Source organism: Orbicella franksi, chromosome 3, assembly GCF_964199315.1.
Source record: "Orbicella franksi chromosome 3, jaOrbFran1.1, whole genome shotgun sequence".
Lineage (NCBI taxonomy): Eukaryota > Metazoa > Cnidaria > Anthozoa > Scleractinia > Merulinidae > Orbicella > Orbicella franksi.
In genome coordinates this window covers 4,651,960-4,679,566 of record NC_138147.1, presented here as the reverse complement: position 1 = coordinate 4,679,566, position 27,607 = coordinate 4,651,960, and the positions used below count along the sequence as shown (strand labels likewise).

Sequence of the window (27,607 nt, the reverse complement as noted above, 5' to 3'; positions counted from 1 at the left end):
CCAAAGATTTCATAGATGCCATAGCGAGTCTCTTTGGAGATATTGAGGAGAGTTCTGAGAGCATAGGCATTGGTGAGTATGAGTTCAGAGCGTTAAAGTAGAATGTTAGTTCTACACATCGTTATGTTGCATGAGATTGAACACTAGGAGCCCTTCTCCCTCCTGAGTTTCTTCCAGCAGGGTTTATTATTTTATAAATCTTTCTAAAAAGCCACCTGCAAACTGGACACCTGAATTGTCAGTCACGACCAATGATAGCCAGACTGACAAGACATCTTGTTATACACGTCGAGGATACCAGGGTGGGACAACATCATGTCAATTGAATAATCTGCAACAACTATTCCATTTGCCCTTGAGATGTGGGGGATGATTAAAACAAAAGCATTAGAACAGAGGCTTAGTGCCTTAGTGCATCCTTAAAGATACTTTGACAACTAAACCTTGAGGCGTTTTCTTCATGAACACCCAAAGTGAGAGCCCTCAGAAACCTTCATTCATGCCCATAAGCGAGACGACGAGTTTTCATATTGGGAATACCCCCGAGCTTAGCGCCAAGTTTGTTATGATCTTCTGGTATCCTACGTGGATTCATGAAATATTTATTTGAAAATAAATGTGTGCAACAGAAGCAAAACATATTTTTTAAAAGATTCCAGAGCCACATCCATGTATCCAAGAAACACGTTCGACTAATTTAAAAACTTTCTTTACTAGAATTCGCCCATGAAATAAAAGTGACATCATAACCTGAATAGCGCGTCCATACATGTTCTGCAATTAAATAAATAATTCCTGTCACTGACTTCTGAACAATAATTTTGTTCTTGGATTAGATTATTTATAACCAAGTAATTAATTGAAATGCCTCCAGGCAAAATTGGTTAAGAATCAAAAAATTAATATTTCCTTTTCCAAGTGGCGCTATGAAAAGTTGCAAGCAGCTTTATTCCTGGCAATTTGAGTATTATAATTTGAGAAGACTTAATTAAAACAAACTAAATAAATAAAAACTAAAAACGACTAGAGGAAAATTAATGGCAACATTTAGACCGTTGAGTTGGTTCATTCATGTCCCTTGCAATCTTATGAGTGGCTTAAACGCTCTTTACAATGGTTACAAGGCTAAACTCATCCTGACTTCCTGACTTCGTTCATGTCGCTTCCAACTTGATGAGCCGCTGAAGTACTTTTTGCAAAGTTTGCATGTATACGAGAGCAACTTTTAGACCTTTGGTTCATTCTTGTTGCTCAGTTGTAACCTAATGACTGGCTAGAAAACTTTTTACAATGCTTGCAAGACTAAACTCTTCGTGAGTTCGTTCATGTTTTTTGCAATGCGATGACTGCCTAAAGCACTTTCTACAATGCTTGCATGTATACGGCTTCTCTCCTGTGTGAATTCGTTCATGTCGCTTGCAATCTGTTGACTGGGTAAAACACTTTTTACAATACCTGCAAGTAAATGGCTTCTCTCCTGTGTGAGTTCGTTCATGTTTCTTGCAACTTGCATACTGGCTAAAGCATTTTTTACAATGCTTGCAAGCATACGGCTTCTCTCCGGTGTGAGTTCGTTCATGTTGCTTGCAGTTTGACGAGTTGCTAAAGGACATATTACAATATTTACATGTATACAGCTTCTCTCCTGTGTGTAGTAGTTCATGTCGCTGGCAATGCATATACTGCCCAAAACGCTTGTTACAATGCTTGCAAACATACGGCTTCTCTCCGGTGTGAGTTCGTTCATGTTGCTTACAGTTTGATGAGTTGTTAAAGGGCATGTTACAATGCTTACATGTATATGGCTTCTCTCCAGTATGAGTTCTTTCATGTCTCTTGCAACTTGCATACTGGCTAAAGCATTTTTTACAATACTTGCAAGCATACGGCTTCTCTCCGGTGTGAGTTCGTTCATGTTGCTTACAGTTTGTTGAGTTGTTAAAGGGCATATTACAATGCTTGCATGTATACGGCTTCTCTCCAGTGTGTAGTAGTTCATGTCGCTGGCAATGCATATGTTGCCTAAAGCACTTGTTACAATGCTTGCAAGCATACGGCTTCTCTCCGGTGTGAGTTCGTTCATGTTGCTTGCAGTTTGATGAGTTGATAAAGGCCATATCACAATGCTTACATATATATGGCTTCTCTCCAGTATGAGTTCGTTCATGTTTCTTGCAACTTGGATACTGGCTAAAGCACTTATCACAATACTTGCATACATATGGCCTGCCTCCCGTGTGAGTTCGTTCATGTCTTTTGAAGTCTGTCAAGTTTGTAAAGCACTTTTTGCAATACTTGCATGTATGTAACACCATCCCTGTGTGCAGTTTGTTGACACTCTTTGAAAACTGAAAACTGGTTAAAGAACTGGCTACAATGCTTGCATTTGTCTGCAAAAACAAAATTAATTGTTTTGTTATAACCTAGTTAATTGTTTTGTTATAACCTAGACACATGGGTCTTAATACTAGAGGATTGAGATGCAGCTGCAACATAAACCACTTCAAACCCAAGTCATAAATAAGATATTAAAAGATCAATTTGTTAAAGTACATGCGCATTTTTGGCAAACAACAGACCTGCGAACTCTGCAAATTACCTCTAAGGCTACTTGTTCTCACACAGTCTTCTTACCCTAGTATAGGGATGTTAAAAGAGAGGAAATTCAATTTCAATAAATTGTTTTCAAACAACCAGATGAATCACTAAACAACCAAGCTGGCCATGAGCCCACTGTATCGCAGTGGTTTGGATATAACAATAACAATAATAATAATAATAATAATAATCATAATAATCATAATAATCATAATAATAATGATAATAATAATAATTGCTATTATTATTATTATTATTTTTTAATTATTATTATTATTATTATTATTATTACTATTATTTTATTTACATGTCAACGAGATTTAACATTGATGCTAACTGGTGACACCTAAAACGAGTAACGATTATCAGGACTACGAACAAATGAAATTTTTAAACACTACAATTATTTACAAGCTAAAAGCCTATCTATCAAAATAAAGCTACAAAAGTGAATAAAGCTACAAATAAAGTTAACTAAGAAAGAAGACAGTAGTCAAGTTGAAAACATATGACATTTTGCATCCACTGCTCACATCAATTGAAATGTTTAAATCCCTTTTCTTAATGTAATTCTAAAGTTCTTTAAACTGAATGATTTAATATGATTGGGAAGTCTGACCCATAGTTTTGGACCCAAATACAAAACTGAATGTTTTCCATAAGTCACTGTCTTGAATCGTGGGATCACAAAGTCTGCATTTCTCAAATTAAAGTTACTTAAGTTAAGTTGTCTTTTAAAAAGATTTATTACATACATGTAGTGTGGGCATAAGTTGTTCTTACCTTTAAACATCTAAATGTATATCCTGGAGTCTTCGATTTAACAATGTTGGCAATCCAGCAGCAGTCAACAGTTTTTCATAACAGCTGTGTTGTGGTAGATAGCTTTAAGTGCCTTTTCTTGGATCTTTCTTGAAAATTGAAGGAACTTCCTCCATTGTCGTTATCTTACTGATAAAGGTCTTTAAGTGAAGGGAAAGAAAAACTTACAATTTCCATGAGCCATTAAGTTGTTTACTCTGATGTCTAGAATTAAGCAATGCGAATTTGGTTGTGCTAGCTGTTTGTTTATTTATTTTTCTGGTAAAACTACAGAAATGTGGAAACTTTACTGGGAAGTTTTAACATTTAATGAGAGAAAGGAGGATAAAACGACAAAGTAAGTGGTCAAATTCAACATCAGGAAAAAAGAAACTGTTGCAGAAATTGGGGGAATGAGAGTATCTCTCTAGGCAAGTGAAAATTACACCAGGGGAGTACATTTTGAGAATCACTCACCCAAATGCCAAGTGCTGTCAAAATCAAGTTTCCAACTCTGTATACATTAGTGAAATTGACTAGGAAAATAACTCGGAGTTTTGTTATTAGATCTCAAAACAATAAACTGGCTATAAGAAATAACTTAGCCCAATCCATATGGAAATTGCTATTAACCTGATTTATAAGAACACCCATGAGTTTCTTGCGGGTTTCAGGGGTCCGAGTTTTCGTGATGCCCGTGTTTTGCAGAACAAACACTCAGACGATGATCTCAATGATTGAAAAGCTTTAGTGTACATAGTTTTGACAGCTTTTTACCTAAAATTATTGACGTCGTTTTGCTTGCCAAAATGTCGTCAAGGTCTTATAATTAAAGTAATTTTAGTGATAAATATGATCAAAGTAAAATAACCATAGCTTATTCACTACAAAGTCACTTCGCTGAATGTTCCACAACAACAAAATTAATCTTCTCTCCACATATTAGTGCTACAGCTCGTTAGCCAGGGTAAATACGTAATATATTTGTGGATATAACTGTGAATTTACTGCTAGATAAGTTCTGTAAATCACGACGGAAAAAGGAGATGACAGAATACAAGAACCTTTGGTCCACTTCAGAGCTGCGCCATTCTTAGCTTTATCATCATCACAGACAATCAAACTATTTCTTCCACTCCGTGAGATAAAAAGAGGCGTCCCAGTATCATTTAGATTAGGTTGGCATGTAAAAAGCATTCTTTTCGACTCTCTTACCTTTAGAAAACAGCGACAACGAGTCGACTACAAATCACGTGCAAGCCGCCATTACAGAGATGACACTTGAAATCAGTCTCACAACCATGTGGAACTAGCAGGGGTGGGAGGCGGGAGGGGGTAGGGAGTCGAAGGTAGGGGTAGAACTCCATGGAACGCCTGGCACTTTTTGTGGGCATGACCGGAATGGACCAGACTGCACTGGACTGGACTTGCAAAACGCTGACTTGTAAACGAGGACGTGTAAAACGAGGACGTGTTAAACGCTGACGTGTAAAACACTGACTAGAATAATTCTCTATATTTGAACAGAAGCATATCACTTAGTTGATATGCTTCTGATTTGCATGATCATCTCTCATCCAAAGAACTTAAAATACTAATCTTACTTAAAATACTAATCTTGTATACTTCCCAGCCACCAAGTAACATTCCATCTGTTCCATCCAAAGAAATCTTGCATTATATTAAACATTTTGGCGGCATCAAATTTTCACATTCTCAACTTAATGTAGACAGCCAAAAGAAATTTTCTAAGGGAAGGTACGTTTTTAACTGGGGCTGGGGGGGAGGGGTGGCCGGAGGGGAGGTTCATTAGTAAATTTTTTTTAAAATTGGGGAGGGTCAAACCTGTTTTATTCGCAACCGGGGGAGGGTCAGTTTTTTTTGGCGAGGAAAAAAATTACTCCATGTTGCTTAGTTGACTCTTATTTGTTAACAAACACGCGAAGTGTATAGAAACCTAAATTTTGTATATACAAGCAAAGCTACCAGTCAAGATTAATTTAAATTATTTACAAGTGTCGAAATATTACATCAAAAAATTATCTTGTACCAACAAACATAGTTGTCTCTCTTGACCCGTGCCCGCTTTTGCCCATATTTTGAGGGCGGTAATGTTTCCGCGCAGGGTTCTGGCCTAAAATCAGTCTCCGTTGACGATTCGTTATTTTAGCTACTCGGGCTTGAACCAACAACTCGATCTACTACATCACTTTACGAGTCAGTTTCAACCTCGGAAAGTGATGAGGTCACTTGTTGCTGTTTCTTAGCGGGGACTGCCGAGGTTGTTGACACTCCATTGAATCGTACAGCAAGCTGCCTATGTGCGCTTTGATCATTGCTACCTTTTCAACTTTCTTCCCTTTAAAGGTGATCTTGTGATGGGAAAAGTACAAGCGTAGCTCGTCCACCCATAAGGACGACAGTTTATCGGAGTTGTACAATCCAACCCAGTCAATGTCATTGTACTCCCGGTTCAGCTGTTCCATTCGCTCCCCTTCAGTCTCCTCTTTCTTCTTTTCCTTGCGCATTTTTATCTGGGCGAGGTGCTCAACATACTCTGCCACAAATTTGTCGGGGACAATGTATTTATCCGAAAACTTTGTAATACCCCTCACTGTCCCCACTGTGACTAGTTCACTTTCCTCAAACAATCGTTTAATCTGAGCAAGTTGCTCCATCTGACCTCGTGAAATCCTCGCATTCACCACAACCGTATTTTCCTCTTTCTATTCCTCGCACATCCTTGCCCATTTTCAAGTTTTCACCGTGCAATCCCACACCACGCAATTAACTGCTTTGTACGCAGACACGGTTACGCGAGTAACACTTCCGGTTAGTTATTTTCACTTCCAGTCATTTTGGTCTTGGAGGAGGTGGGGGGAGGGTCAGATGTTCTTGTGTAGGTATTTGTGAAGGGTCATGCATTAATCCATTCTGGGAAGTGGGAGGGCCACGACTTTTTTCCCAAAAAATTTCTAAAATACCCCGACCCACCTCCCCCCCCCCCCCCCCCCACCCAATAAAAAACGTACCTTCCCTAACAACATTTCAGGATAACGACAGTCAGGATTTTTGCCGATTGTGCGTTGTCACGCGTTTTGCATGTGCAATGACATTGGCCAATCCGCAAACATCTTGATTTGAGTTTCATCTGAGGTCAGTACTTACCATCATGTGCATTTAGTGGACGATCGGTCAGCCAGCTCTTGCTTAACTTTTTGCTACATGCTACACCGTGCTGACGAGACCCAACCAGGTCGAAACAGCTGTCCACGGTTGCAATTCTTGGCTTTCAGTTTGGACTCTACCGTGTTGTTGTCTCGTTAAGCTTTCCACGTAGTAATCAGCCTTGCTTCACTGTTGTGACCCTATTTATGACTAAAACTCGCCGAAATCGATACGCTATTTATGACTAAAACGGCTGAAAAATCCTGCGCTTCGGGGCCGCGCATACCTATATAGCCCATACGGCGGAGTTCCCCCACACGCCGGGCCCATTACCTCTGTGTCAATTCTGTCAATTTCAATTCTGTCATTCCCGCCCGTCTCGCCGGGTATGGGACAAGCATTTGACATTTTCTTTTCATAAGGTAGCAAATGCTCCATATTAAAAGCTAAAGCTCAACACTTGACGTTCTTCAATTTTGCCGTGTACTGACATACATGACCGCTAACGTGAAAAAGCATCTTCTGCTAATTGGTATTCAAATCTTGTAATAGCTTCATTATGAGTGCTATCCATGTTTAATCAACTTTGGATCACCAGGACCAAACTCGAGATCGAGCCCAAAACACAAATAACACCGTTTCTGTTATTATCATTTCTTCCAGTGCATCCTAAGAGATAATTTGACAACTAAACTTTGTGGCGTTTTTTCATGAACACCCAAAGTGAGAGCAGAAACCTTCATTCATGCCCATGGGGGAGACGACGAGTTTTCATATGAGAGTACCCCCGAGCTTAGCGCCAAGTTTGTTATGATCTTCCGGTATCCTACGTGGAATGATGAAATATTTATTTTAAAATAAATGTGTGCAACAGAAGCAAAACATATTTTTTAAAAGATCCCGGATCCACATCCTTGTTTCCAAGAAACACGTTGGACTAATTTGAAAACTTTCTTTCCTAGAATTTGCCCTGAATAGCGTTCCCATACATGTTCTGTAATTAAATAAATCCTGTACTTTCAATGTTAGAGCGATGTATCAAAACTTTTTCAGAGTTTCTCTATATCATTGACGGCTATTGACTTTAGAACAATAACTTTGTTCTTGGATTAGATTATTTATAGCCAGGTAATTAATTAAAATGCCTCCACGCAAAGTTGGTTAAGAATCAAAAAATTATTTCTTTTTCCAAGTGGCTCTATGAAAAGTTGCAAGCAGCTTTATTCCTGGCAATTTGAGTATTATAATTTGAGAAGGCTTAATGAAAACAACTATTTTGCCGAGAGGTCAAAATAAAAACTAAAAACGACTAGTATAGAAAATTAAGGGCAACTTTTAGACCTCTGAGTTGGTTCATTCATGTTCCTTGCAATCTTATGAGTGGCTACATGGCTACAAGTTCATGTCGCTTCCAACTTGATGAGCCGCTAAAGCACTTTTTACAATGTTTGCATGTACGCGAGAGCAACTTATAGACCTTTGGTTCATTCATGTTGCTCAGTTGTAAACTAATGACTGGCTAAACAACTTTTTACAATGCTTGCAAGGCTAAACTCTTCGTGATTTCGTTCATGTTGTTTGCAATGCGATGACTGGCTAAAGCACTTTCTGCAATGCTTGCATGTATACGGCTTCTCTCCTGTGTGAATTCGTTCATGTCGCTTGCAATCTGTTGACTTTCTAAAACACTTTTTACAATACTTGCATGTATACGGCTTCTCCCCTGTGTGAATTTGTTCATGTTGCTTGCAATGTATATACTGCCTAAAGCACGTGTTACAATGCTTGCAAGCATACAGCTTCTCTCCGGTGTGAGTTCGTTCATGTTGCTTGCAGTTTGATGAGTTGCTAAAGGGCATATTACAATGCTTACATGTATACGGCTTCACTCCCGTATGAATTCGTTCATGTCGCTTGCAAGTTGATAAGTCGCTGAAGTGCATATTGCAGTGCTTACATATATATGGCTTAACTCCTGTGTGTGTTCGTTCATGTGTCTTGCAACTTGAATACTGGGTAAAGCGCTTCTTGCAATGTTCGCATGTATATGGCGTCTCTCCAGTATGAGTTCGTTCATGTCTCTTGCAACTTGGATACTGGCTAAAGCGCTTATCACAATGCTTGCACGTATATGGCTTCACTCCCGTGTGAATTCGTTCATGTAGCTTCAAACTTGGTGACCGGCTAAAGCACTTATTACAATGCTTGCATACATATGGCTTCACTCCTGTGTGAGTTCGTTCATGTCTTTTGAAGTCTGTTAAGTTTCTAAAGCACTTTTTGCAATACTTGCATGTATATGACACCATCCCTGTGTGCAGTTTGTTCACACTCTTTGTAAGCTGAAAACTGGTTGAAGAACTGGCCACAATGCTTGCATTTGTCTGCAAAAATAAAATCAATTGTTTTGTTATAACCTAGAGACATGGGTCTTAATACTATAGGATTGAGATGCAGCTGCAACATAACACACTTAAAACCCAAGTCATGAATAAGATATTAAAAGATCAATTTGTTAAAATACACACGAATTTTTGGCAAACAACAGACCTGCGAACCAAGCAAATTACCACTAAGGCTACTTCTTCTCACATAGCCTTTTTACTCTTAAGCTAGTATAGTGACGTCAAAAGAGAGGAAATCCAATTTCAATAAATAGTTTTTTGGGGTAGTATTGTGTGGCAGTATAACAAAATAACTTGTCCCATATTCGGCCACAAATTTCCAGTTAAAATATTTTTCATTTCAGCAGAAATGCCTGGTCAGAGTGTCCGACCAGGCTAAGCTTTTACCTGTCAAAACCTCAAATTTACCAGACAATTGTCCGATGACCGCCTGTTATTTGCAGGCTTGAGTAACAATTCTCAGGACTATGTGCAAATCAAATTTTTAAAGACTATAATTATCTACAAGCTAAAAGCCTATCTATCAAAATAAAACTACAAAAAGTGAATAAAGTTGCAAATAAAGTTAACTAAGAATGAAGAAAGTAGTCAAGTTGAAGACATATGACATTTTCCATCCACTGCTCACATCAATTAAAATGTTCAAATCCCTTTTCCTAATGTAATTTCTAAAATTCTTTAAACTGAATGATTTAATATGATTGTGAAGTTTGGCCCATAGTTTTGGACCCAAATATGAAACTGAATGTTTTCCATAAGTCGTTGTCTTGAATCGTGGGATCACAAAGTCCGCATGTCTCAAATAAGAGTTACTTTGTTGTCTTTTCAAAAGATTGATTATATACTGTGGGAATAAGTTGTTCTTAACTTTAAACATTAAAATTGCTACATGTATATCCTGGAGTCTTCGATTTAACAATGTTGGCAATCCAGCAGCATTCAGCAGTTTTTCATAACTTACAGCTGTGTTGTGGTAGATAGCTCTAAGTGCCTTTTCTTGAATCTTTCTTGAAAATTAAAGGAATTGCCTCCATTGTCGTTATCTTACTGATAAAGGTCTTTAACTGAAGGAAAAGAAAAACATACATTTTCCACAAGCCAGTAAGTTGTTTTCTCCAATATCTAGAATTGAGCAATGCGAATTCGGTTGTGCTAGCTGTTTGTTTAGCTATTTTTCTGGTAAAACTACAAAAATGTGGAAGCTTAACTGGGAAGTTTTAAAATTTAATGAGAGAAAGGAGGATAAATGACAAAGTAAGCGGTCAAATTCAACATCAGGAAAAAAGAAACTGTTGCAGAAATTGGGGGAATGAGAGTATCTCTCTAGGCAAGTGAAAATTACACCAGGGGAGTACATTTTGAGTATCACTTGCCCAAATGCCAAGTGCTGTCAAAATTAAGTTTCTAACACTGTATGCATTAGTGAAATTGACTGGGAAAATAACTCAGAGTTTTGTTATTAGATCTCAAAACAATAAACTGGCTATAAGAAATAACTTAGCCCAAATCCATATGGGAATTGCTATTAACCTGGTTAATAAGAACACCCAGTTTTTTGCAGATGTCATGAAAACTCAGACCTCAGACCTCAGACCTTAGACCCCCAAAACTCAGACCCCTTGAAATAAAGTTTTCAGGGTCTGAGTTTTTGGGGTCTAAGGTTTTAGTTCTACTGTTCAATTGACACGACAGTGATAAACTGGAGAAAATAGATATTTCGCTACTTTCTGGCTGTTGTCTATGAACACTGCGTGACCATAAAACATTTTAGTTGATAAGAATTGAGAAGAGTTTCAATTGTATTTTAATTTCGAGGGGTCTGAGTTTTGAGGTTCTGAGGTTGGAGGTCTGAGTTTTTGGGGTCTGAGTTTTCGTGAAACCCATTTTTTTGCAGAACAAAAACTCAGATGATGACCTCAATGATTGAAAAGTTTTAGTGTACAAGTTTTCACAGCTTTATACCTAAAATTACTGATATATTTTTGCTTGGCGAAAATGTCTTCAAGGTCTTATAAGGTACGTTTTACTGATAAATATGATCAAAGTAAAATAACCATAGCTTATTCACTACAAAGTCACTTCGCTGAATGTTCCAAAACAACAAAATAAATTTTCTGTCCACATATTAGTGCTACAACTCGCTAGCCTGGGTAAATACTGAATATATTTGTGGTTATAACTGGGAATTTACTGCTAGATAAGTTCTGTAAATCACGATGGAAAAAGGAGATGACAGAATACAAGAATCTTTGGTCCACTTCAGAGCTGCGCCATTCTTTATCATATAAAATTGATACAGACAATCAAAGTATTTTCTTCCACTCCGTGAAATAAAAGACACGTCCCAGTATCATTTAGATTAGATTGGCATGTTAAAAGCATTCTTATCGACTCTCTTACCTTTATGAACCAGCGACAACGAGTCGACTAACAAATCACATGGACGACGCCATTACAGAGAGGACACTGAACTCAGTCTCACATGAGGTAGAGGTAGGACACCACACAACGCCTGGCACTGTTTGTGGGCATGACTGGAGTGGACCAGACTGGACTGGACTGGACTGCAGCTGGACTGGACCGGACTTGAGGACTTGTAAACGAGGACTTGTAAACGAGGACTTGTCGAACGTTGACTAGAATAGTTGTCTTTATTTGAATGATCATCTCTCATCCAAGAACTTAAAATACTAATCAACTGTATACTTCTCAGCCACCAAGTAACATTACATCCATTCCATCCAAAGAAATCTTGCATCATATTAAACAAATGCAGGAGCCATAATCGGGGACGGAGACCGTAAGCGCGCGCCATTTCTAGTATTGGGGTTGTCCCCATGATATGGGACAATAATTCTCTTTTTAGAACAAATTGCGCCATCGCCTGCGGCACACGCGAGTACATGCTGCGAGGATTTTTGCGGATGTCGCGCGGGGGCCAATGGCGCCCGAAATTCCCGAAATTTTTCATGCTTTAGGCCCACAACTCAACGCGTCTACGTCTGTTGGAATTTTGCTTAAGTATTTTTGTCGTAAGCCGCTCTAGTTTGAGTGAAGTAAGACAGTGTCGAATCTAGGTATGTTCCGCTGTAAGCTTATATATATCGCTGACCAAGTTGTGTTCTGACGGATGCTTCTTTCAGTTCTTTTACATGAGCTGTACATTACTCCACTTTAAATTTCACATATGTTGAAGATTAACAGCTTTTCCATTGCACAGGAAAAAACTAGCTGGATATATTTAGATATAGCAGAGCTTCAGGACTTCATAGTTTCCTAGCTCCTCTTGCCACACACTTGCGAGGCATTTGCCAGTCTATCGCGACCGAAAACTAAAACAAAATAATTGCTAGTTTGAGTTTCGCCTGAATTGTAAGCAACGCTTGATGTTTCATCAAGGCCCAATAACTTTACGTCCGTAGATACTGCTCAGTTTTATTCGTGTAAAAATCCAGTAAATTCTCTGTTGTCGATGAATGAGAGCGCCCGCCGATGCGTGTTTTGTATAGTCAGTAAACATGTCAAATTGTACTTCAGCCGCACTTTCGTGTGAAGCCGCGTGACATCGAACTCAAACAATAACTCTATAGTTTTTAAATATGTTTAAGATTGATAAATGTTTGAGAATATATTAAAAGCTAAGCTGAAATATACGAATAAAGCAGAAATAATCAGCAAAGTTACGATGACGCTTTCTTTAATCAACTTCGAATAACGATTTCGATTTTGTTGATCGAGTTTAAAAAATATCAAAACTACTTGTCTATTTTTATTTTCGCAGTTTAAAATTTCACTATGCTTATGTTGAAGAAACAGACATGATGTTAGTAGCCTTTTTTGCGTTCGTGAAATTTGTTGCAGCATCTCAGCACAAAAGATAACGAAAGAAGTCTTTGTCAAGATTTGTTGACAATTGAAAACACCGACTCGGACTTGAAAGTGCACGAACTGCACTACGCAAATAAGCTAATTGTACGCGTCAGACTTTCCTTTCAAAAACTTTTGCAAACTCACCAAACAAGCAGAAACAATAAGAAACCATCAAAACAGGTTTTGGTTATGATTAACCATTGTGCGAGAAACTCACAAATTAACTCGATACCAGAGTAGAGAGTTTTCTTGCTATATTCTTAAGTCAGAACAAATGCAAAAACATATGCATGCGTAAGCTTACAACTAGCGCGAGCAGATCTTATTATTCATTCCCAGCGCGAGATTGAGGTCTTGTTTTCGACCCTGAAAAACCCACCTTTTCCGTTGGTTCAGAGCATACAACTACATATAAGCGCCCTGGTTCTTAGTCCCTGCCTTATTCCCTGCCATCGCTGTGAAAAATACGCAAGAGAATCTCTCAACTTTCACCATTTGATCATGCAACGTGACAACATCCACGCGAGAACCCCCGACATGTGCGTAGATTCGCGCGCATATATGACGTCAGGATGGCGCAATTTGTTCTAAAAATAGAAAAATTGTCCCATATCATGGGTACGCGCGGATCCCAAGACTTACGGTCTCCGTCCCCGATTATGGCTCCTGACAAATGACAATTAATTTGGCGGCATCAAATCTTCAAATTCTCAACTTAATGTAGTCAGCCAAAATAAATTTTCTAACATTTCTGTTTTCCATACTTTTTTTCCGTTGCTTGCTTTCCATCACGGAAGGTGTCACGTGAGGAGCTGTCACCTCAAGGGAGGAGGGGCGAAGGTTACCTACAATTCTGTAAAAATTTGGAATTTTCGTTTTTACTGGAATTTGAATCTTTAGGTATTGAAGTTTTACTTTGAGAGACGTTTCTCCCTGTACATTCAAAGCTCGTTTTCTCAAAACGAGTCAGTTTTGCCTTTGAGAAATGATCTCTCAAGAAGGATTTAAGCTTTTGGCCTCACATTTTCAGGATTATTAGATCTCAATGGGGTAATTGATATGAATGAGTGATCTTAGGATAAAAGTGATCAAAATAAATGTTTTACAAAGGAAAAAAAAGTTTCACAATTTAGATTGCGCAACTTTAAATGGTTGTCAGAGCTCCGCATTTTCAAAGTTCACAAAATCCCTCATTCATTTAACTGCTGGACATTTGTTTACTTTAGAATTAATACAAGTAAAAGGACATTTTTTGCTTTAGATTGTACATAAAAATCTTTTCTCAAGTGCACAGGAGTCATGCACAGCATTGAAATACACATTTTTGTAATTTGCAAGCCAATAGCTTTTCAGTGATGCATAGTTTGTTAAGGTTTGATGAAATTAAGGTTGTGACGAAAAGCAAGTGACAGAACACGAGCAAATGATTTTCGAAAGGCTTGCTGTTATGGTCTAGTGTCTGTTTAGATTTTTCTGTTTCTCTCCGTCCAGTCTAGTCCACGAAATACAGTATGCCCTTTTCGTGGAGATGAATGATCATTAACATGCAGTCAAAAAGTAACAGGGAAATACCACACTTTTGTTCTCCTGTGAGTGAAATGGCAACATTTCGTCATCAGTCCGACATTTTAATGTTTTATGGTGTAACACTGAGGAGCAGATGCTCCGTAGTAACACAAAAGATGGTCACAAATGGAAAGTGTAAGAAATATCACGCATTGACTCAGTGTATAACAGATGTTTGAGGAACAATTCAGGTAGGAAAGAGGCAACTTATTATCAGAGTTTTGTAAATGGCACAAGCTTAGTATTTTGAGAGCTTGGTATGTCTTGTTCAGTATCATGAAGAGCATTAAAGTAAATGTTAGTCCTACCCAGTGCTATGCTGTCTGAACTTCGCAGTTTCAACTAGATTACACTATGACCCAAACTCTCTCTTCATTTTCTTCCAATGGGGTTTATTTAACAAATAAAGAAGCCTGAGCCGTGTATTACACTGTGATAAAACACGACGGGCATTTGAGAACACGAGGAAAATGTAGGAAACACGAGCCGCAGGCGAGTGTTTTCTACATTTCTCGAGTGTCGGAAGTATTTTATTACAGTGTAATACACGGCTTAGGCTTCTTCATTTGCTTTATGATATAGAGCCGAGGTAATGTGGCGGAAAACAATAAAACACGCTTTTTCTATGTTTTACACTCTGATAGACTAAAACATGGGTTTTTGACCAATCAGAACTCGCGCAGGGACCTATCTATATTATAACATTTTATAAATCTTTCTCAAAAGCTACCTGGAAACTGGACAAATTGCAGTCATGACCAATGATAGCCAGGCTGACCAGACAGATTTTCTAGCGCCATAGAGGCATGTTATACATGTTGAGGACACCAGGGCGCGAGATCGTCAGGAGTACAAGAATTGCTTGATGTCCACATCATCCAGTCAATAGTTCAGTTTCGAGTTCGCCATGACCGCTGATTAAAAGCACTGAGAACGCATTTGCACACGGTTAGCCTCGACCTAAAGTAAAATATTCACAAATTCCTGCGAGAAGATGAATATTTTTTCAGGTCGAGGCTAACCCTGTGCAAATGCGTTGTCAGTGCTTTTATTAAGCGGTCATGGCGAACTCGAAACTGGACTATTGAAAAATTTAAAACATTAATTCCAGTCGCTCTCGAGACGAGGGAATGATTATAAAAAATGCATTATAACAAGGACTTAGCATAACGTTTGCTATAATCATCAGGTATCCCATGTGCAGTATTGGAATATTAGTATGAAATACATGTGTACCCCAGAAGCAAAACATGTTTGCCCCAGGGACACATCATTGTTTCCAAGAAACAACATAATGGACTAATTTGCTTAAACATTGACTCACAGAAAACTTACTTTACTAGAATTTGAACATGAAATAAAAGTGATATCATGGTCAAAGACTAGAAATCGCAGGATATCACAACAGTGGACAGGACTTCTAATTGGCTAATCACAAATTTGGGTACCGTAAGAATCAACACCAACTGAAAAATAGGCAATAAAATGCAACATGTTCATACATTCCCTGAATAGTTGGGCACACTAAATGTTCTGTAATTAAATAAATCATTCCTGTACCTTGAATGTTAAAAGCTATGAATCTAAACTTTAAAAGAACAATTTTGTTTTTGAATTAGATTATTCATAGAGAAGTAATTAATTGAAATGTCTCCACGCATAGTTGGTAAAGAATGAATAAAAAAATATTTCTCACTCAAAGTGGCTACACGAAAAGTTGCAAGCAACTTTATCCCTGGCAATTTAAGTACAATAATTTGAGAAGGCTTAATCAAAACCCTTTAAGGACTGAAAAACAAGCATTCTGCCTGGGTGTCTGGAAAACCCGAATGGTGAATGGCGAACGGTCGCGAATAGCGAATAGTCCCGAACAGCGCCGGAATAGCGAATAGTGCGAATAGTCTCGAAAAGTGGCGAACGGTCGTTAATAGTGGCGAACAGTCGTTAATAGTGGCGAATAGTGGCAAACAGTGGCACTAGAGTAGTGGCAAATAGGAGGAGGGAAATAGTGACGAATGAGAGAAATTTGATACCCAGTACCTCACAGTCAACCTCGCAGCAACGTGGGATGAGATTTTCCTGACAAAAAGCGCAGACGCTTATCAGGACAAAAGGGGTTTCTTAACATAATTTCTTCTGTTTCAGATAAGATAAGATAAGATAAGATAAGATAAGATAACTTTATTTATACACGGTTTTTCCATCAGTCAACAAAGTTACTGTACTATCTACCTATCTGCCTACTTACAATAAAAATGAAAAAAAAAAAAAAAAGAAGTCAGTGATGGGACAGCCCTGAGTCCTGGTTCATTCATGTTGCTCAGTTGTAACTGGCTGATGACTGGCTAAAACACTTTTTACAATGCTAGCAAGGCTAAACTCTTCGTGAGTTCGTTCATGTCGTTTGCAATGCGATGATTGGCTAAAGCACTTTCTACAATGCTTGCATGTATACGGCTTCTCTCCTGTGTGAGTTTGTTCATGTTTCTTGCAGTTTGATGAGTTGCTAAAGCACATATGACAGTGCTTACATGCATATGGCTTCAATCCTGAATGAGTTCGTTCATGTCGCTTGCAATTTGACAACTGGCTGAACCACTTATCACAATGCTTGCAAGCATATGACTTAACTCCTTTGTGTATTTGTTCATGTTGTTTGCAATGCGATGACTGGCTAAAGCACTTTCTACAATACTTGCATGTATACGGCTTCTCTCCTGTGTGAGTTAGTTCATGTTTCTTGCAGTTTGATGAGTTTGTAAAGCACATATGACAATGCTTACATGCATATGGCTTCAATCCTGAATGAGTTCGTTCATGTCGCTTGCAATTTGACAACTGGCGAAACCACTTATCACAATACTTGCAAGCATATGACTTAATTCCTTTGTGTATTCGTTCATGTTGTTTGCAATGCGATGACTGGCTAAAGCACTTTCTACAATGCTTGCATTTATACGGCTTCTCTCCTGTGTGCGTTCTTTCATGTTTCTTGCAGTTTGATAAGTCGCTAAAGCACATATGACAATGCTTACAGCTATATGGCTTCATTCCTGAATGAGTTCCTTCATGTCGCTTGCAATTTGACAACTGGCTAAACCACTTATCACAATGCTTGCAAGCATATGACTTAACTCCTTTGTGAGTTTCCTGATGTCGCTTCCAACTTGATGAGTTGTTAAAGCACTGTCCACAATGGTTGCACGTATATGATGTAACTTCTGTGTGACTTTGTTCGTGCTGCTTGCAATCTGACAGCCTGGTAAAGCACTCTTTGCAATACTTGCATGTATACGACACCATTCCTGTGTGCAGTTTGTTCACACTCTTTTTAAGCTGATAACTGGTTAAAGAACTGGCTACAGTGCTTGTATTTGTCTGCGAAAATAAAATATAATTTTACCTTAAAACCTACACATGTGGGTCTTAATATTAAAGGTTTGAGATGTAGCTGCATTGTAACACACTGAATACCCTAGTCATGTATAAAATACTAAAGGATCAAATTGTTAAAATACAGCAAATGTTTGGCAAACCACAGACTTGCAAATTCAGCAATTACCACTAAGTCTACTTGTTCTCACACAGTCTTACCCTGGTTCACTGACATTAAAAAGGAGGAAAATCAGATTCAATAAATAGTTTTTACAATTTAAAAACAAGTTTTCAAAATAAATAACAAAATGAACCTAGTAAATAACCATGCTGGCCATGAGCCCACTGTATCACAGCGGTTTCGGCATCTGGCCTGTGTGGGTTTGACTCCACTTGGTAACTCAAGGATATACCAGTGCTTATTCATTTATAGATTTTAATACCTTTAACTGATTTCTTCCATATGAATGTGTTCAAGTTTATTTCTTTGAAGCAAAAGCATGTGTAGTTTTAGAAATAAATAATAAATTTAACAGCCCAAGGATGACGTCATCCATGAGCTTTAGAAGGCAGTCAGATGGCGCTTACTCACTCACTCTAATTAATTTATTCATTGACCCTGGATTACACAATTTTCTCATACTTCCCCTGCTAAGTATTACTTTTGTCCAAGAGTCTTCTCGAAGGTTTTTTGATGAGGTGGGTTGGTGGGATGACAGGGGGTGGGGGTGGGGGGGGGGGGGGTGGACTAGAAAGGTGAACATTTTCACCTGATAAAATGGAGATCCTGGGAATGAGTGTCAAACACTGAATTTGGCCATTCTGGTTTCATGCATTTGCTTTGGTAAATATGCTGTTTTTTGCCCATCGGCTTTTGCTCACATGTAGCTGAAAGCTGGCAGTGGTAATGTATCAGTCACAAACGCACTGTGGACAAGGTCAAAGAACTGATACAAGACACCTGCGAAGAAGTGCAGTCAGAAACTGATATCATGTTTAGCAGACATGGAAATTAAGCTCGTGGCTTTTTTCTTGGTTAGAGAATTTTATGATTTTTCCACATGCTTTCTACTCTTGTGAAGTCCAAGGTAAGCTTAGGTCGTCGTTAAGTTTTTGCCTCATTGTTTCTCTATTGCTTTATTTTGTATTTTCACATTTTTTAATCTAAAATTTCTGGCTGTGTTAGTATTGAAGTTTGAAACCCTTGATTTAATTTGTATTTTAAATTACTTCATGTATGAAATTCGAATTGCCTTATCTTTTAATTTTGTTGTCGTTCACATGACATTTTTTTGCATTCCATGCAGTTCGACCAGCGTGAAAATTTCTTCACAGATGATATGCAAGTCAACCTACGTGTACGGTCAACTAAATATACTCTGAAATATTTTAGTGGCAGATGGGCAAATTGAGTCCCAAGAGACTGTGTAGATCTACTTTTTGTGAGAGAGATATACTGTCCAATCAGGTCAAACATAAGCCATGTCAAACACGCATGGTGGCTGGTGATGTAGAGTTTGTTGTTGCTTCTAGAAATGAGAGATTTAAACAAACTGAAATCAAACCCAAAATCATTAGGAAAAAGAGAATGCTTGATACTTGTCAACATAGGTATGTTCTGAAGTCATTGTAAAAATCCGTTAGAAGAGACATCAGTCTACAATACTTTTGAATAATACTGCATTGCTAATGAGATTAGCACAAACAATTACCAAGATATATATTGTTTCCAAGAAAGAAAATTATTGTTTTTTACTCACATACACTACAATCTCTAGTACCCTTATTATTGTATTGCATATATTGCATCAAGCTGGGAGGCTTCTCTCTATAGTTGACTAAAGGTGCATTTCTTTTTTCACACTGGAGGTTTTATAAAACTTTACAGGGTAGGGATAATTGCTAATTTATCCAAGAAATGAGATCTAGTGGGGCCACAGTACGTTTGCAACAGGGGTTTCAACCTGGAAGCTACATGATATGAAAGGAAAACCTTTCCTGTCAGAGCCTCCTTTTATAAAACTTTGTTACTTCAGCGCTAACCGGAACACTACTCAGGCTAACCAGAATGCTGTGCAGGCTTACCAAAGTGATGGGAGGGGGTAAGATTCAAAAGAAACTGTGGTACTGCGTCAGTGGGAAGTATAACAAGATAATTTGGTTTTATCAACTGGATTGATAAATGTGAATTGGCCACCGTAATCGAATCTCATTACCAGGGCTCGACACTAACACTTACCCGTTCACCGTTGGAGAGTAAAATAAGTTGAGTGGAAAGTAAAAAAACAAAATCAACCAAAAATACTTGCCCGATGAGGTAAGTGGTTTTCTACAGTTTGGAAAGTAGTTTTTGGTGTTAAAACAGCCAGGTAAAAAATAAATAGTAATAAATAAATAAATAAATATACAAGAATAACTCCATTTCGGAACACAAGACTATCCACAAAATCTGCACGCGTACTCCTGGCCTAGGAACACTGGGTACAAGATGGATGATGCAATAGCAAGTAGGTCTGGGGATGAGAAATGTCATCGGCCATTTTGAGGAGTCTGTCATCGATCAACAATCATGAGCCTTTTTTGTTTTGGTTTTTCACACACGCAAAGTACTAGTGCTGTTCCTGCAGACAGCCAAGAAGGAACAGAACAGAAAGAGTCAACGTCAAGGGAAAAATATGAACAGAAGAGAAAGATGACTGGACGTGGATTTCGAAAAGAGTGGCTTTCAGAGTTTATATGGTTGGATTACAATGAAAAGGAGGACAGATGCATTGCAAAGTGTGCAGAGACTTTCCTAATATAGCTGACAAGAATAGCTCCTTCTTCAGCGGAAGTAAAAGCTTTCACGTGAGTAATATTAAAGGGCACGATCAAAGCCGTTGCCATGCCAAGTGTGCGGAAGCTCAGAAAGCTAAAGAAGCTCCAACGTCAACTCCCATACGCCTTGGACTAAGAAATCTTAATGACAGGTTCTGCAACATTCTGATGTTAGTTGAGATTCTCTTGGTTTTACCCCTGTCAACATCTTGTTGTGAACGGGGGTTTTCTCTCATGGGAAAGATCAAATCAGATTGGAGGTCTTGTCTGTCTGTGGATATATTAGACTGCTTGATCTGGGTTACTGCAGAAGGTCCTCCTGTTTCTGACTTTGACCCACTCCCTGCACTGAAAACTTGGTGGAACAGTGGGCCAAGAGCAAGGCGTCCCAATTTTAATGAGTAATGAATAATTGAAGTGTTCAAGACAAAACATTTGGTAAATTAAACATTATTACATTCATTGATTATGGGTAGTAAAAAATATGCTTCCTTGTCTTCTGGAAAGGAAATTTTTACTGTGGAAAGTAAATTTCCAAGTGTACTTTCCATACTGGCAAGTTGAGGGAAAAGTAAGTGTCAAGCCCTGTTTACGGTGGCCAATTCATATTCGGGGACTTTAGATTTGAGTACGAGATCGACCACGAGAACGATTTTTCAATTCTAGTTTTCAGGCTTCACATTATCACAACACATACCCATTTTATCCCATGAGCTACCCTCTCTGCCTAAAACCAGCATGAAGAACTAGGGCTCTGGAAACGTCACTGGTTTGAAAATTGAAAATCGCACTCGTACTCAATCTCGTACTCTTAGTCCAATCTAAAGGTCCCTTTTATCAACCCAGTTGATAAAACCAAATTATCTAACCAAAGTGATGTTTACGGAGAACACTCTAGTGTGGTGCGATAAGGCCTATAACACTATTTTTTCTCCATTCTCTGAGATGAAAAGAGGTGACTCAGTGTCATTTAGATTAGCTTGACATGTAAAAAGCATTTTTATAGAATCTCTTACCTTTACAAACCAGCCCCTAACAAACCAGCGACAGACCAGCGACAACGACTACGAATCACATAGAAGCCGCCATTTACAGAGATGACACTAGAACTCAGTCTCAAAACTTGGGGGACAACACTCTGTGCGCCTGGCACTTTTTGTGTCTTATCAACATGACGTAATATGCAGTCAAAAGGCGGCTTTTTTTCTCCGGCTATTGGGAAAAGTAAAATGTGAATCCTGCATATTTGTTTTCTCGTAAGTCAGAAGGCAACATTTCGTCACCAGGCGAACATTTTAACGTTTTCTGGTGTAACACGGGTGGTCTTGAAGGCCTCACATACAATGATAACCCATATAAAAGAGTACACCCCGTCCGCGACCCCGGGCCCATTGCCTCATGCTCAGCTTTAGTGCATTATTGCTCTGTTAATTCCAAGCCAGCCCATCTCCCATCTCCCATCTCCCATCGCCCATGCATTTCACATTTTCTTTTCGTAAGGTGGCAAATTAATGCCCCATTACCTTTGCCGTGTACTCACGCATGACCGCTAACGTGAAAAAGCATCTTCTGTTAATTGGTATTAAAATATTGTTGTAATTTAATTGACAATTATTTACGTGTTATAAACTTTTCATATAAAGTGCATTGAAACTGATTCAAACATGGTCAAAAATAGTGCAAACCGATCTCCGTAAAGACGAAGACAAACTCGCAAAGACGACGGTTTGCAGAGAAAACTCATTGAAAGAAGGCTTAACCCTGTTTGTTTTACATATTAAGCTTGAAAATTTACATGCGCTATGATCGTCGTCTATCGTGTTCCCCATCGCTTCTCGACTCGATTTTCTCGCACGGGAAGACCAACATGAATTTAAGGGGGTGGTAGTAGGGCTCCAGGTGGTACTCCCATATAAAAAGGACGGGGGTACTCGTCGTACCTGTCAGGGGTTACAAAAGTGGTTTTGGTACAACTTTGGGCATTCGGCCTGAAAAGGTTCACAGCGAGAGCTTTGGCGGTACCTTTAAGAGTATTGAGCAGAAAAAAAGTCAGTGTCAGTTAATGTGTAGTTTTAGAATTGGTACCTTTTAGGGGTGAAAGAAATTTCAAGCCACGCCCACAAAACATTACCTTGTTACCTCGTAGGAGTTGTTTTTGAAATTTCTGACGGGCACCCACGTCCGTTTTATATGGGAGTCCCTTTCCCCGAGAGTAGGGCACGAGTTAGTTTCCAGTGGGTTAAATGTCAGAAAACGAATTTACAACTACTGTACATCCTTTATATAGGGGAAGCTCGACTGTTCAGCCTCTATTTACGCACGCGAAAGAAAAAGCAAGCGAAGAGAGCGCGAAGCACGCGGGGGTGAGGTAGGGGTTTTCAAACAAAGCGAGCAAGAAGAATATTTATCTCGGTACCAACCTCCTACCCGGCCAAGTTTTCCGTTTTGCACTGCCATCCAGTACTCCTGCGACTCTATCCTCGCGTTCAACGATCGAATAGAAATACGAGAAAATAGAGGGCTCTGAACAGTTACTCGAACCGCTGTAATGCCTTTGTCAATTCCAAGACTGCCTATCCCCCCGGGCATTGGACGGGCATTTGACAGATTGTCGGTTTCCACCACGGGGAATTTCCTCGGAAAGGGCTCCCTAGGGTGGGACAATTTATTCAAAAACAAAGAATTTTAAATCAGCACTTTCTAAAAAACGCTAGCCTGCTTCATCCCTCGTCTTCCTAACCTAGACTATTCAAAGTCATTTGACTATTCATATTCTGCTGGAATTCGATGTATTTGATAACCCAAATACATTCGCAACACCCTAGAAAAATGTCTCACTGTCGTATTGGTTCCTTAGAAGTTAGATATGTTTGATATCGATCAGTAAAGCGTCTTTTTCCAAGTTTGATCGAGAGAAGGAGAAAAGGCAAATCGCGACCGGCCCATGAGCTCCAATCTAGTCCGTAGGTATTTAGCCTCACGTCGCCAAAAACTTTGCTTTCTTTCTTTCCTGGTTACACCTCGTTCTGGCGCCGTTGGGCCCAAATACCACTAAGACCCTTCGTTGCTCCGGGTTGATTCTCACTTCGACAGGAGTAATGTGCCCATCTTTTATGCTTACTGATAACAAAGGATTCAAATAGAATATGACACAATTTAGTTATTAGAATAGAGGCATCCTATTTTCTGAGCACGCACAGAGTAATCGTTTCGTATTCTCAGTCAATCAGATTTGTCAGACTTGACTCTGAGCGCGCGCAGAGTGACGGGAAGTCCGTGAATCGCAGACTTCCCGTGTTGGACTTTCCCAGAGGTCGCGATTCTTGGTCCTGACCAAAAGGAGCACGGCCTCTGAGGACGAGAATGAGGACGTTCGCGCTAATTGGTTCTGCACATCCTTACTGCGCACGCAAATTCACACTCCACATCATGCGTGAGCGCGCAATGATAAACAATGGTAGGAGGGCAGATGGCCATTGCTACAGCTTTGCCTGGATTTAACGATCTCGGACGTTCAGTGACCCCTATCTTTCTTTTGATGGATCATTTTCTCTGCCGCTTTTCTACGTTCAGCGAAAAAATGAAGAAAATCTATCGATTAGAAGTTTGAAGTTTTTGCAAAATACACCATCGAATTCCGTTCTTGTTAGCTCTTCCTTGATCTGTGTGGCGGTTTCAAATGCCTTTTGAAGGGTTAAGGTTTGTTAGACTTGCAGAATAGTTATTTTAACACAAACATGTGGTTCGGAAGGAAAACATATATTTTTACATGCTCGAGAGACTTGTCTCCAAGAAACACAACGGACTAATTTGAATCTGGGTACGGTAAGGATCAATATTGACCAAGAAATTGGCAACTAAATGCAGCATGCTCATACATTACCTAAATAGTGTGCCCATACATGTTCTTAAATAAATCATTCTTGTACGTCGAAGGTTGCACCTATGGATCTAAAATTGTTTCCCGTCTAGCCCTCCCACTCAGTCAGTAAGTACATATTGTGGATATGTAATGTAATATGGATATCCAAGTGGATATATGAAAGTTGCAAATTCTAGAATCGGTAACCGGTAACCTGTAACCAGATTCCAGTTGATACTTTATTCCTGGCAATTTAAGTAAAATAATTTGAGAAAGCTTAATCAAATCCCTTCAAGGACTGAAAAACGCTTTTTACAATGCTTGCAAGGCTAAACTCTTCGTGAGTTCGTTCATGTTGTTTGCAATGCGAAGACTGACTAAAGCACTTTTTACAATGCTTGCATGTATACGGCTTAAATTCTGTGTGAGTTCGTTCATGTCGCTTGCAAGTTGATACGTAACTGAAGCACCTTTTGCAATGCTTACATGCATAAGGCTTCACTCTTTTATGAGTTCGTTCATGTCTCTTGCAATCTGATGAGCAGCTAAAGCACTTTTTACATTGCTCACATGTATATGGCTTCTCTCCTGTATGAGTTCGTTCATGTCTCTTGCAATTTGATAAGTCGCTAAAACACTTTTTACAATACTTGCATGCATACGGCTTCACTCCTGTGTGAATTCGTTCATGTCGCTTACAGTGTGATAAGTCGCCAAAGCACTTATTGCAATGCTTGCATACATATGGCTTAACTTCTGTATGAGTTCGTTCATGTCTCTTGCAATTTGATAAGTCGCTAAAACACTTTTTACAATGCTTGCATGCATACGGCTTCACTCTTGTATGAGTTTGCTCATGTCGCTTCCAACTTGATGAGTAGTTAAAGCACTTTCTACAATGGTTGCGTGTAAATGGGTCCACTCCTGTGGGACTTTGTTCATGTTTCTCGTAATCTGATGAGTGGCTAAAGCATGTTTTACAATGCTTGCAAGTACAGGGTTTCCCTCCTGTGTGAGTTCCTTCGTGTTGCTTGCATTTTGGTAAGTCGCTAAAGCACATATTACAATGCTTACATATATATGGCTTCACTCCTGTGTGAGTTCCTTCATGTTTGTTGAAGTTTGATAAGTTGCTAAAGCACTTTTTGCAATACTTGCACGTATATGCCGCCATTCCTGTGTGAGTTAATGTTCACACTATTTGTAAGCTGATATGTGGTTAAAGACCTGGACACAATGCTTGCATTTGTCTGCAAAAATAAACGAATTATATTTTACGTTAAAACCTAGATACAATTGGTTCTTAATATTAGAGGTTTAATTGAGATGTAGCGGCATCGTAACACACTTAAAACCCTAGTCATGTTGGGACAGTACTTGTAGAGGCTGTTCTTTATGTAACAACTAACACTTGATCTTAATGCATGACTCATTGATTGTTTTATATAATTATGTATATTTTAAAACACTTACATACGTACATTTATTTCATTTTTATTAATTATTAGATGAGTAATCGTAGTTAGGTGTCCCCAGTTAGTATACATTGTATGCTAGCGACTTTGACACGCTAATAAAGTTCTTATCTTATCTTATCTTATGTATAAGATATTAAAGGATCTAATTGTTAACCATGACATACATGCAAATGCTTGGCAAACAATAAACTTGCGAACCCAGCAAGTCTACTCGTTCTCACACATTCTTTTTACCTTAGTATAGTAAGGTTAAGAAAAGAGAGAATTTAATTACAACAAATAGTTTTAACGATCAAATGAAGAGAGTAAATAGCCAGGATGGCCATGAACCCACTGAATCTCAGCAGTTTGAGCATCTGGTCTGTGCAAAGAGGTCATAAGTTAAACTCCACTGGGAAACTCAGAAATATACTCGTCTGGTACTTATTTATTAAGAACAAAAATCAGCGATAATAACTTGGAATGACGTTTTGATGACTTGTTCATCATTTTCTCGTTCATCATTTTCAAATTTTCAAGTTCTCATGTGCTGGGTAACTAGGATTGAATGCAGACTTGACTTTTTAACTTTCTTTGAAATGGGTACAGTTATATTATCTTGTACATGTAGTTAATAAATAGATTTAGCCAAACCTAAAAGCAGAGCTCCTGATTGCAATAATTAACCATAAGGAAAAAGAGGATTTGTGTTTTGTGGATCAGAAGCTCAAAAAATTATCAATTGTGAGCATGTTATTGATCAGCGTGTGGTTTTGCTATTTTTCCAGTTAAATTTTAATAAACCATACCCAATAAGTGTACCCAAGATTGCAGAATTACTACACAATATATCAGGGACTTTCCAAGAGACAATTGTGCAAGGAATGTGTCGGAAGAAAAATCAACAGTGCATCAGGGGCTAATTTGCCAGAACATTTGGCTTTGCATGTACTCCCTCTTTCTCCCCCAAAGAAATAACCAGTAAAGAAAGACCAGTACCTGGTCAGTGGTCAACTTCAAAAAAACATGCAACCTCAATGAACTCTTAACCTGAGCCAGCGATATGGTCACATGATACTGGTCAGCGGGTACCTTGTTTTGACTGCTGTCAATTATAATCATAACACGGATGTTCAATTTTAAAGATGTACCTATGGTTATGGTGCTACTTTTATTTTTCGAGGAACATGTATAGGGGCTTGGCGTTCGTACAGACAGTCATGTGACAACCAAATTTTTTGAGATCAATGGGTTACCAAATTTTCTAAGGTATGGGGCTCCCCTCGTGCACCTATGGCACACAGAAACTCCGCTAATATATTTTAGCTTATCTTTAGCCTAAGTTTTTGAACCCAGGAACCAAATAACATTGACATTTTAAGTGTGGTGACAAAATAGTTTTGAATATGTGACTATGATAGTGAATTGAACACAGTGTGCATAACCTTGAACTACAAAGCCACTGGCAAAGATGAATTCTAACCCAGTGGCAAATATTATTCAGACACCAACAACAGAACAACTCAGAATTAACTCAGCAACAAAAATATTTTTTTGGCCTCATGATGAAATAATTCAGAACACAATTGAATGACTGTATTATAACAAGACCACTAAAGGCTTTCATGCGGGATGCTTTTTGGTCAATGTACTAATGCCATCAACTTTGGATGGCTATCACTGTGTGG

At 38.7% G+C, this 27,607-nt stretch overlaps 3 protein-coding genes across 3 annotated transcripts in view; 1 reads left to right on the top strand and 2 right to left on the bottom strand.

Annotated features, from left to right (window-relative positions):
* LOC145480787 (uncharacterized) overlaps positions 1–27,607 on the top strand; it is a 107,503-nt gene that overhangs the window by 11,707 nt on the left and 68,189 nt on the right. The window lies entirely within an intron of this gene.
* LOC145480790 (uncharacterized) lies at positions 578–12,134 on the bottom strand. The gene is made up of 3 exons (XM_081459116.1): positions 11,373–12,134; positions 8,141–8,951; positions 578–2,251 (listed from the first exon to the last, which is right to left on the bottom strand). The coding sequence occupies exons 2-3, from the start codon at positions 8,874–8,876 to the stop codon at positions 1,263–1,265; spliced, it is 1,725 nt and encodes a 574-aa protein (XP_081315242.1). The 5' UTR covers positions 8,877–8,951; positions 11,373–12,134; the 3' UTR covers positions 578–1,262.
* On the bottom strand, positions 16,575–25,734 carry LOC145480789 (uncharacterized). The gene is made up of 2 exons (XM_081459115.1): positions 24,837–25,734; positions 16,575–17,667 (listed from the first exon to the last, which is right to left on the bottom strand). Exons 1-2 carry the CDS (start codon positions 25,634–25,636, stop codon positions 16,716–16,718), a joined length of 1,752 nt encoding a protein of 583 aa, XP_081315241.1. The 5' UTR covers positions 25,637–25,734; the 3' UTR covers positions 16,575–16,715.

Coding starts and splice junctions, on each gene's coding strand:
- LOC145480790 (XM_081459116.1), bottom strand. CDS start 8,876: ATGGTGTCATATACATGCAAGTATTGCAAAAAGTGCTTTAGAAACTTA. Junction 2,252..8,140: donor GTCATCGCATTGCAAACAAC/ATGAACGAAATC, acceptor ACTTCAAAAGAC/ATGAACGAACTCACACGGGA.
- LOC145480789 (XM_081459115.1), bottom strand. CDS start 25,636: ATGGCGGCATATACGTGCAAGTATTGCAAAAAGTGCTTTAGCAACTTA. Junction 17,668..24,836: donor TGTAAAAAGTGCTTTAGTCA/GTCTTCGCATTG, acceptor GTGCTTTACCAG/GCTGTCAGATTGCAAGCAGC.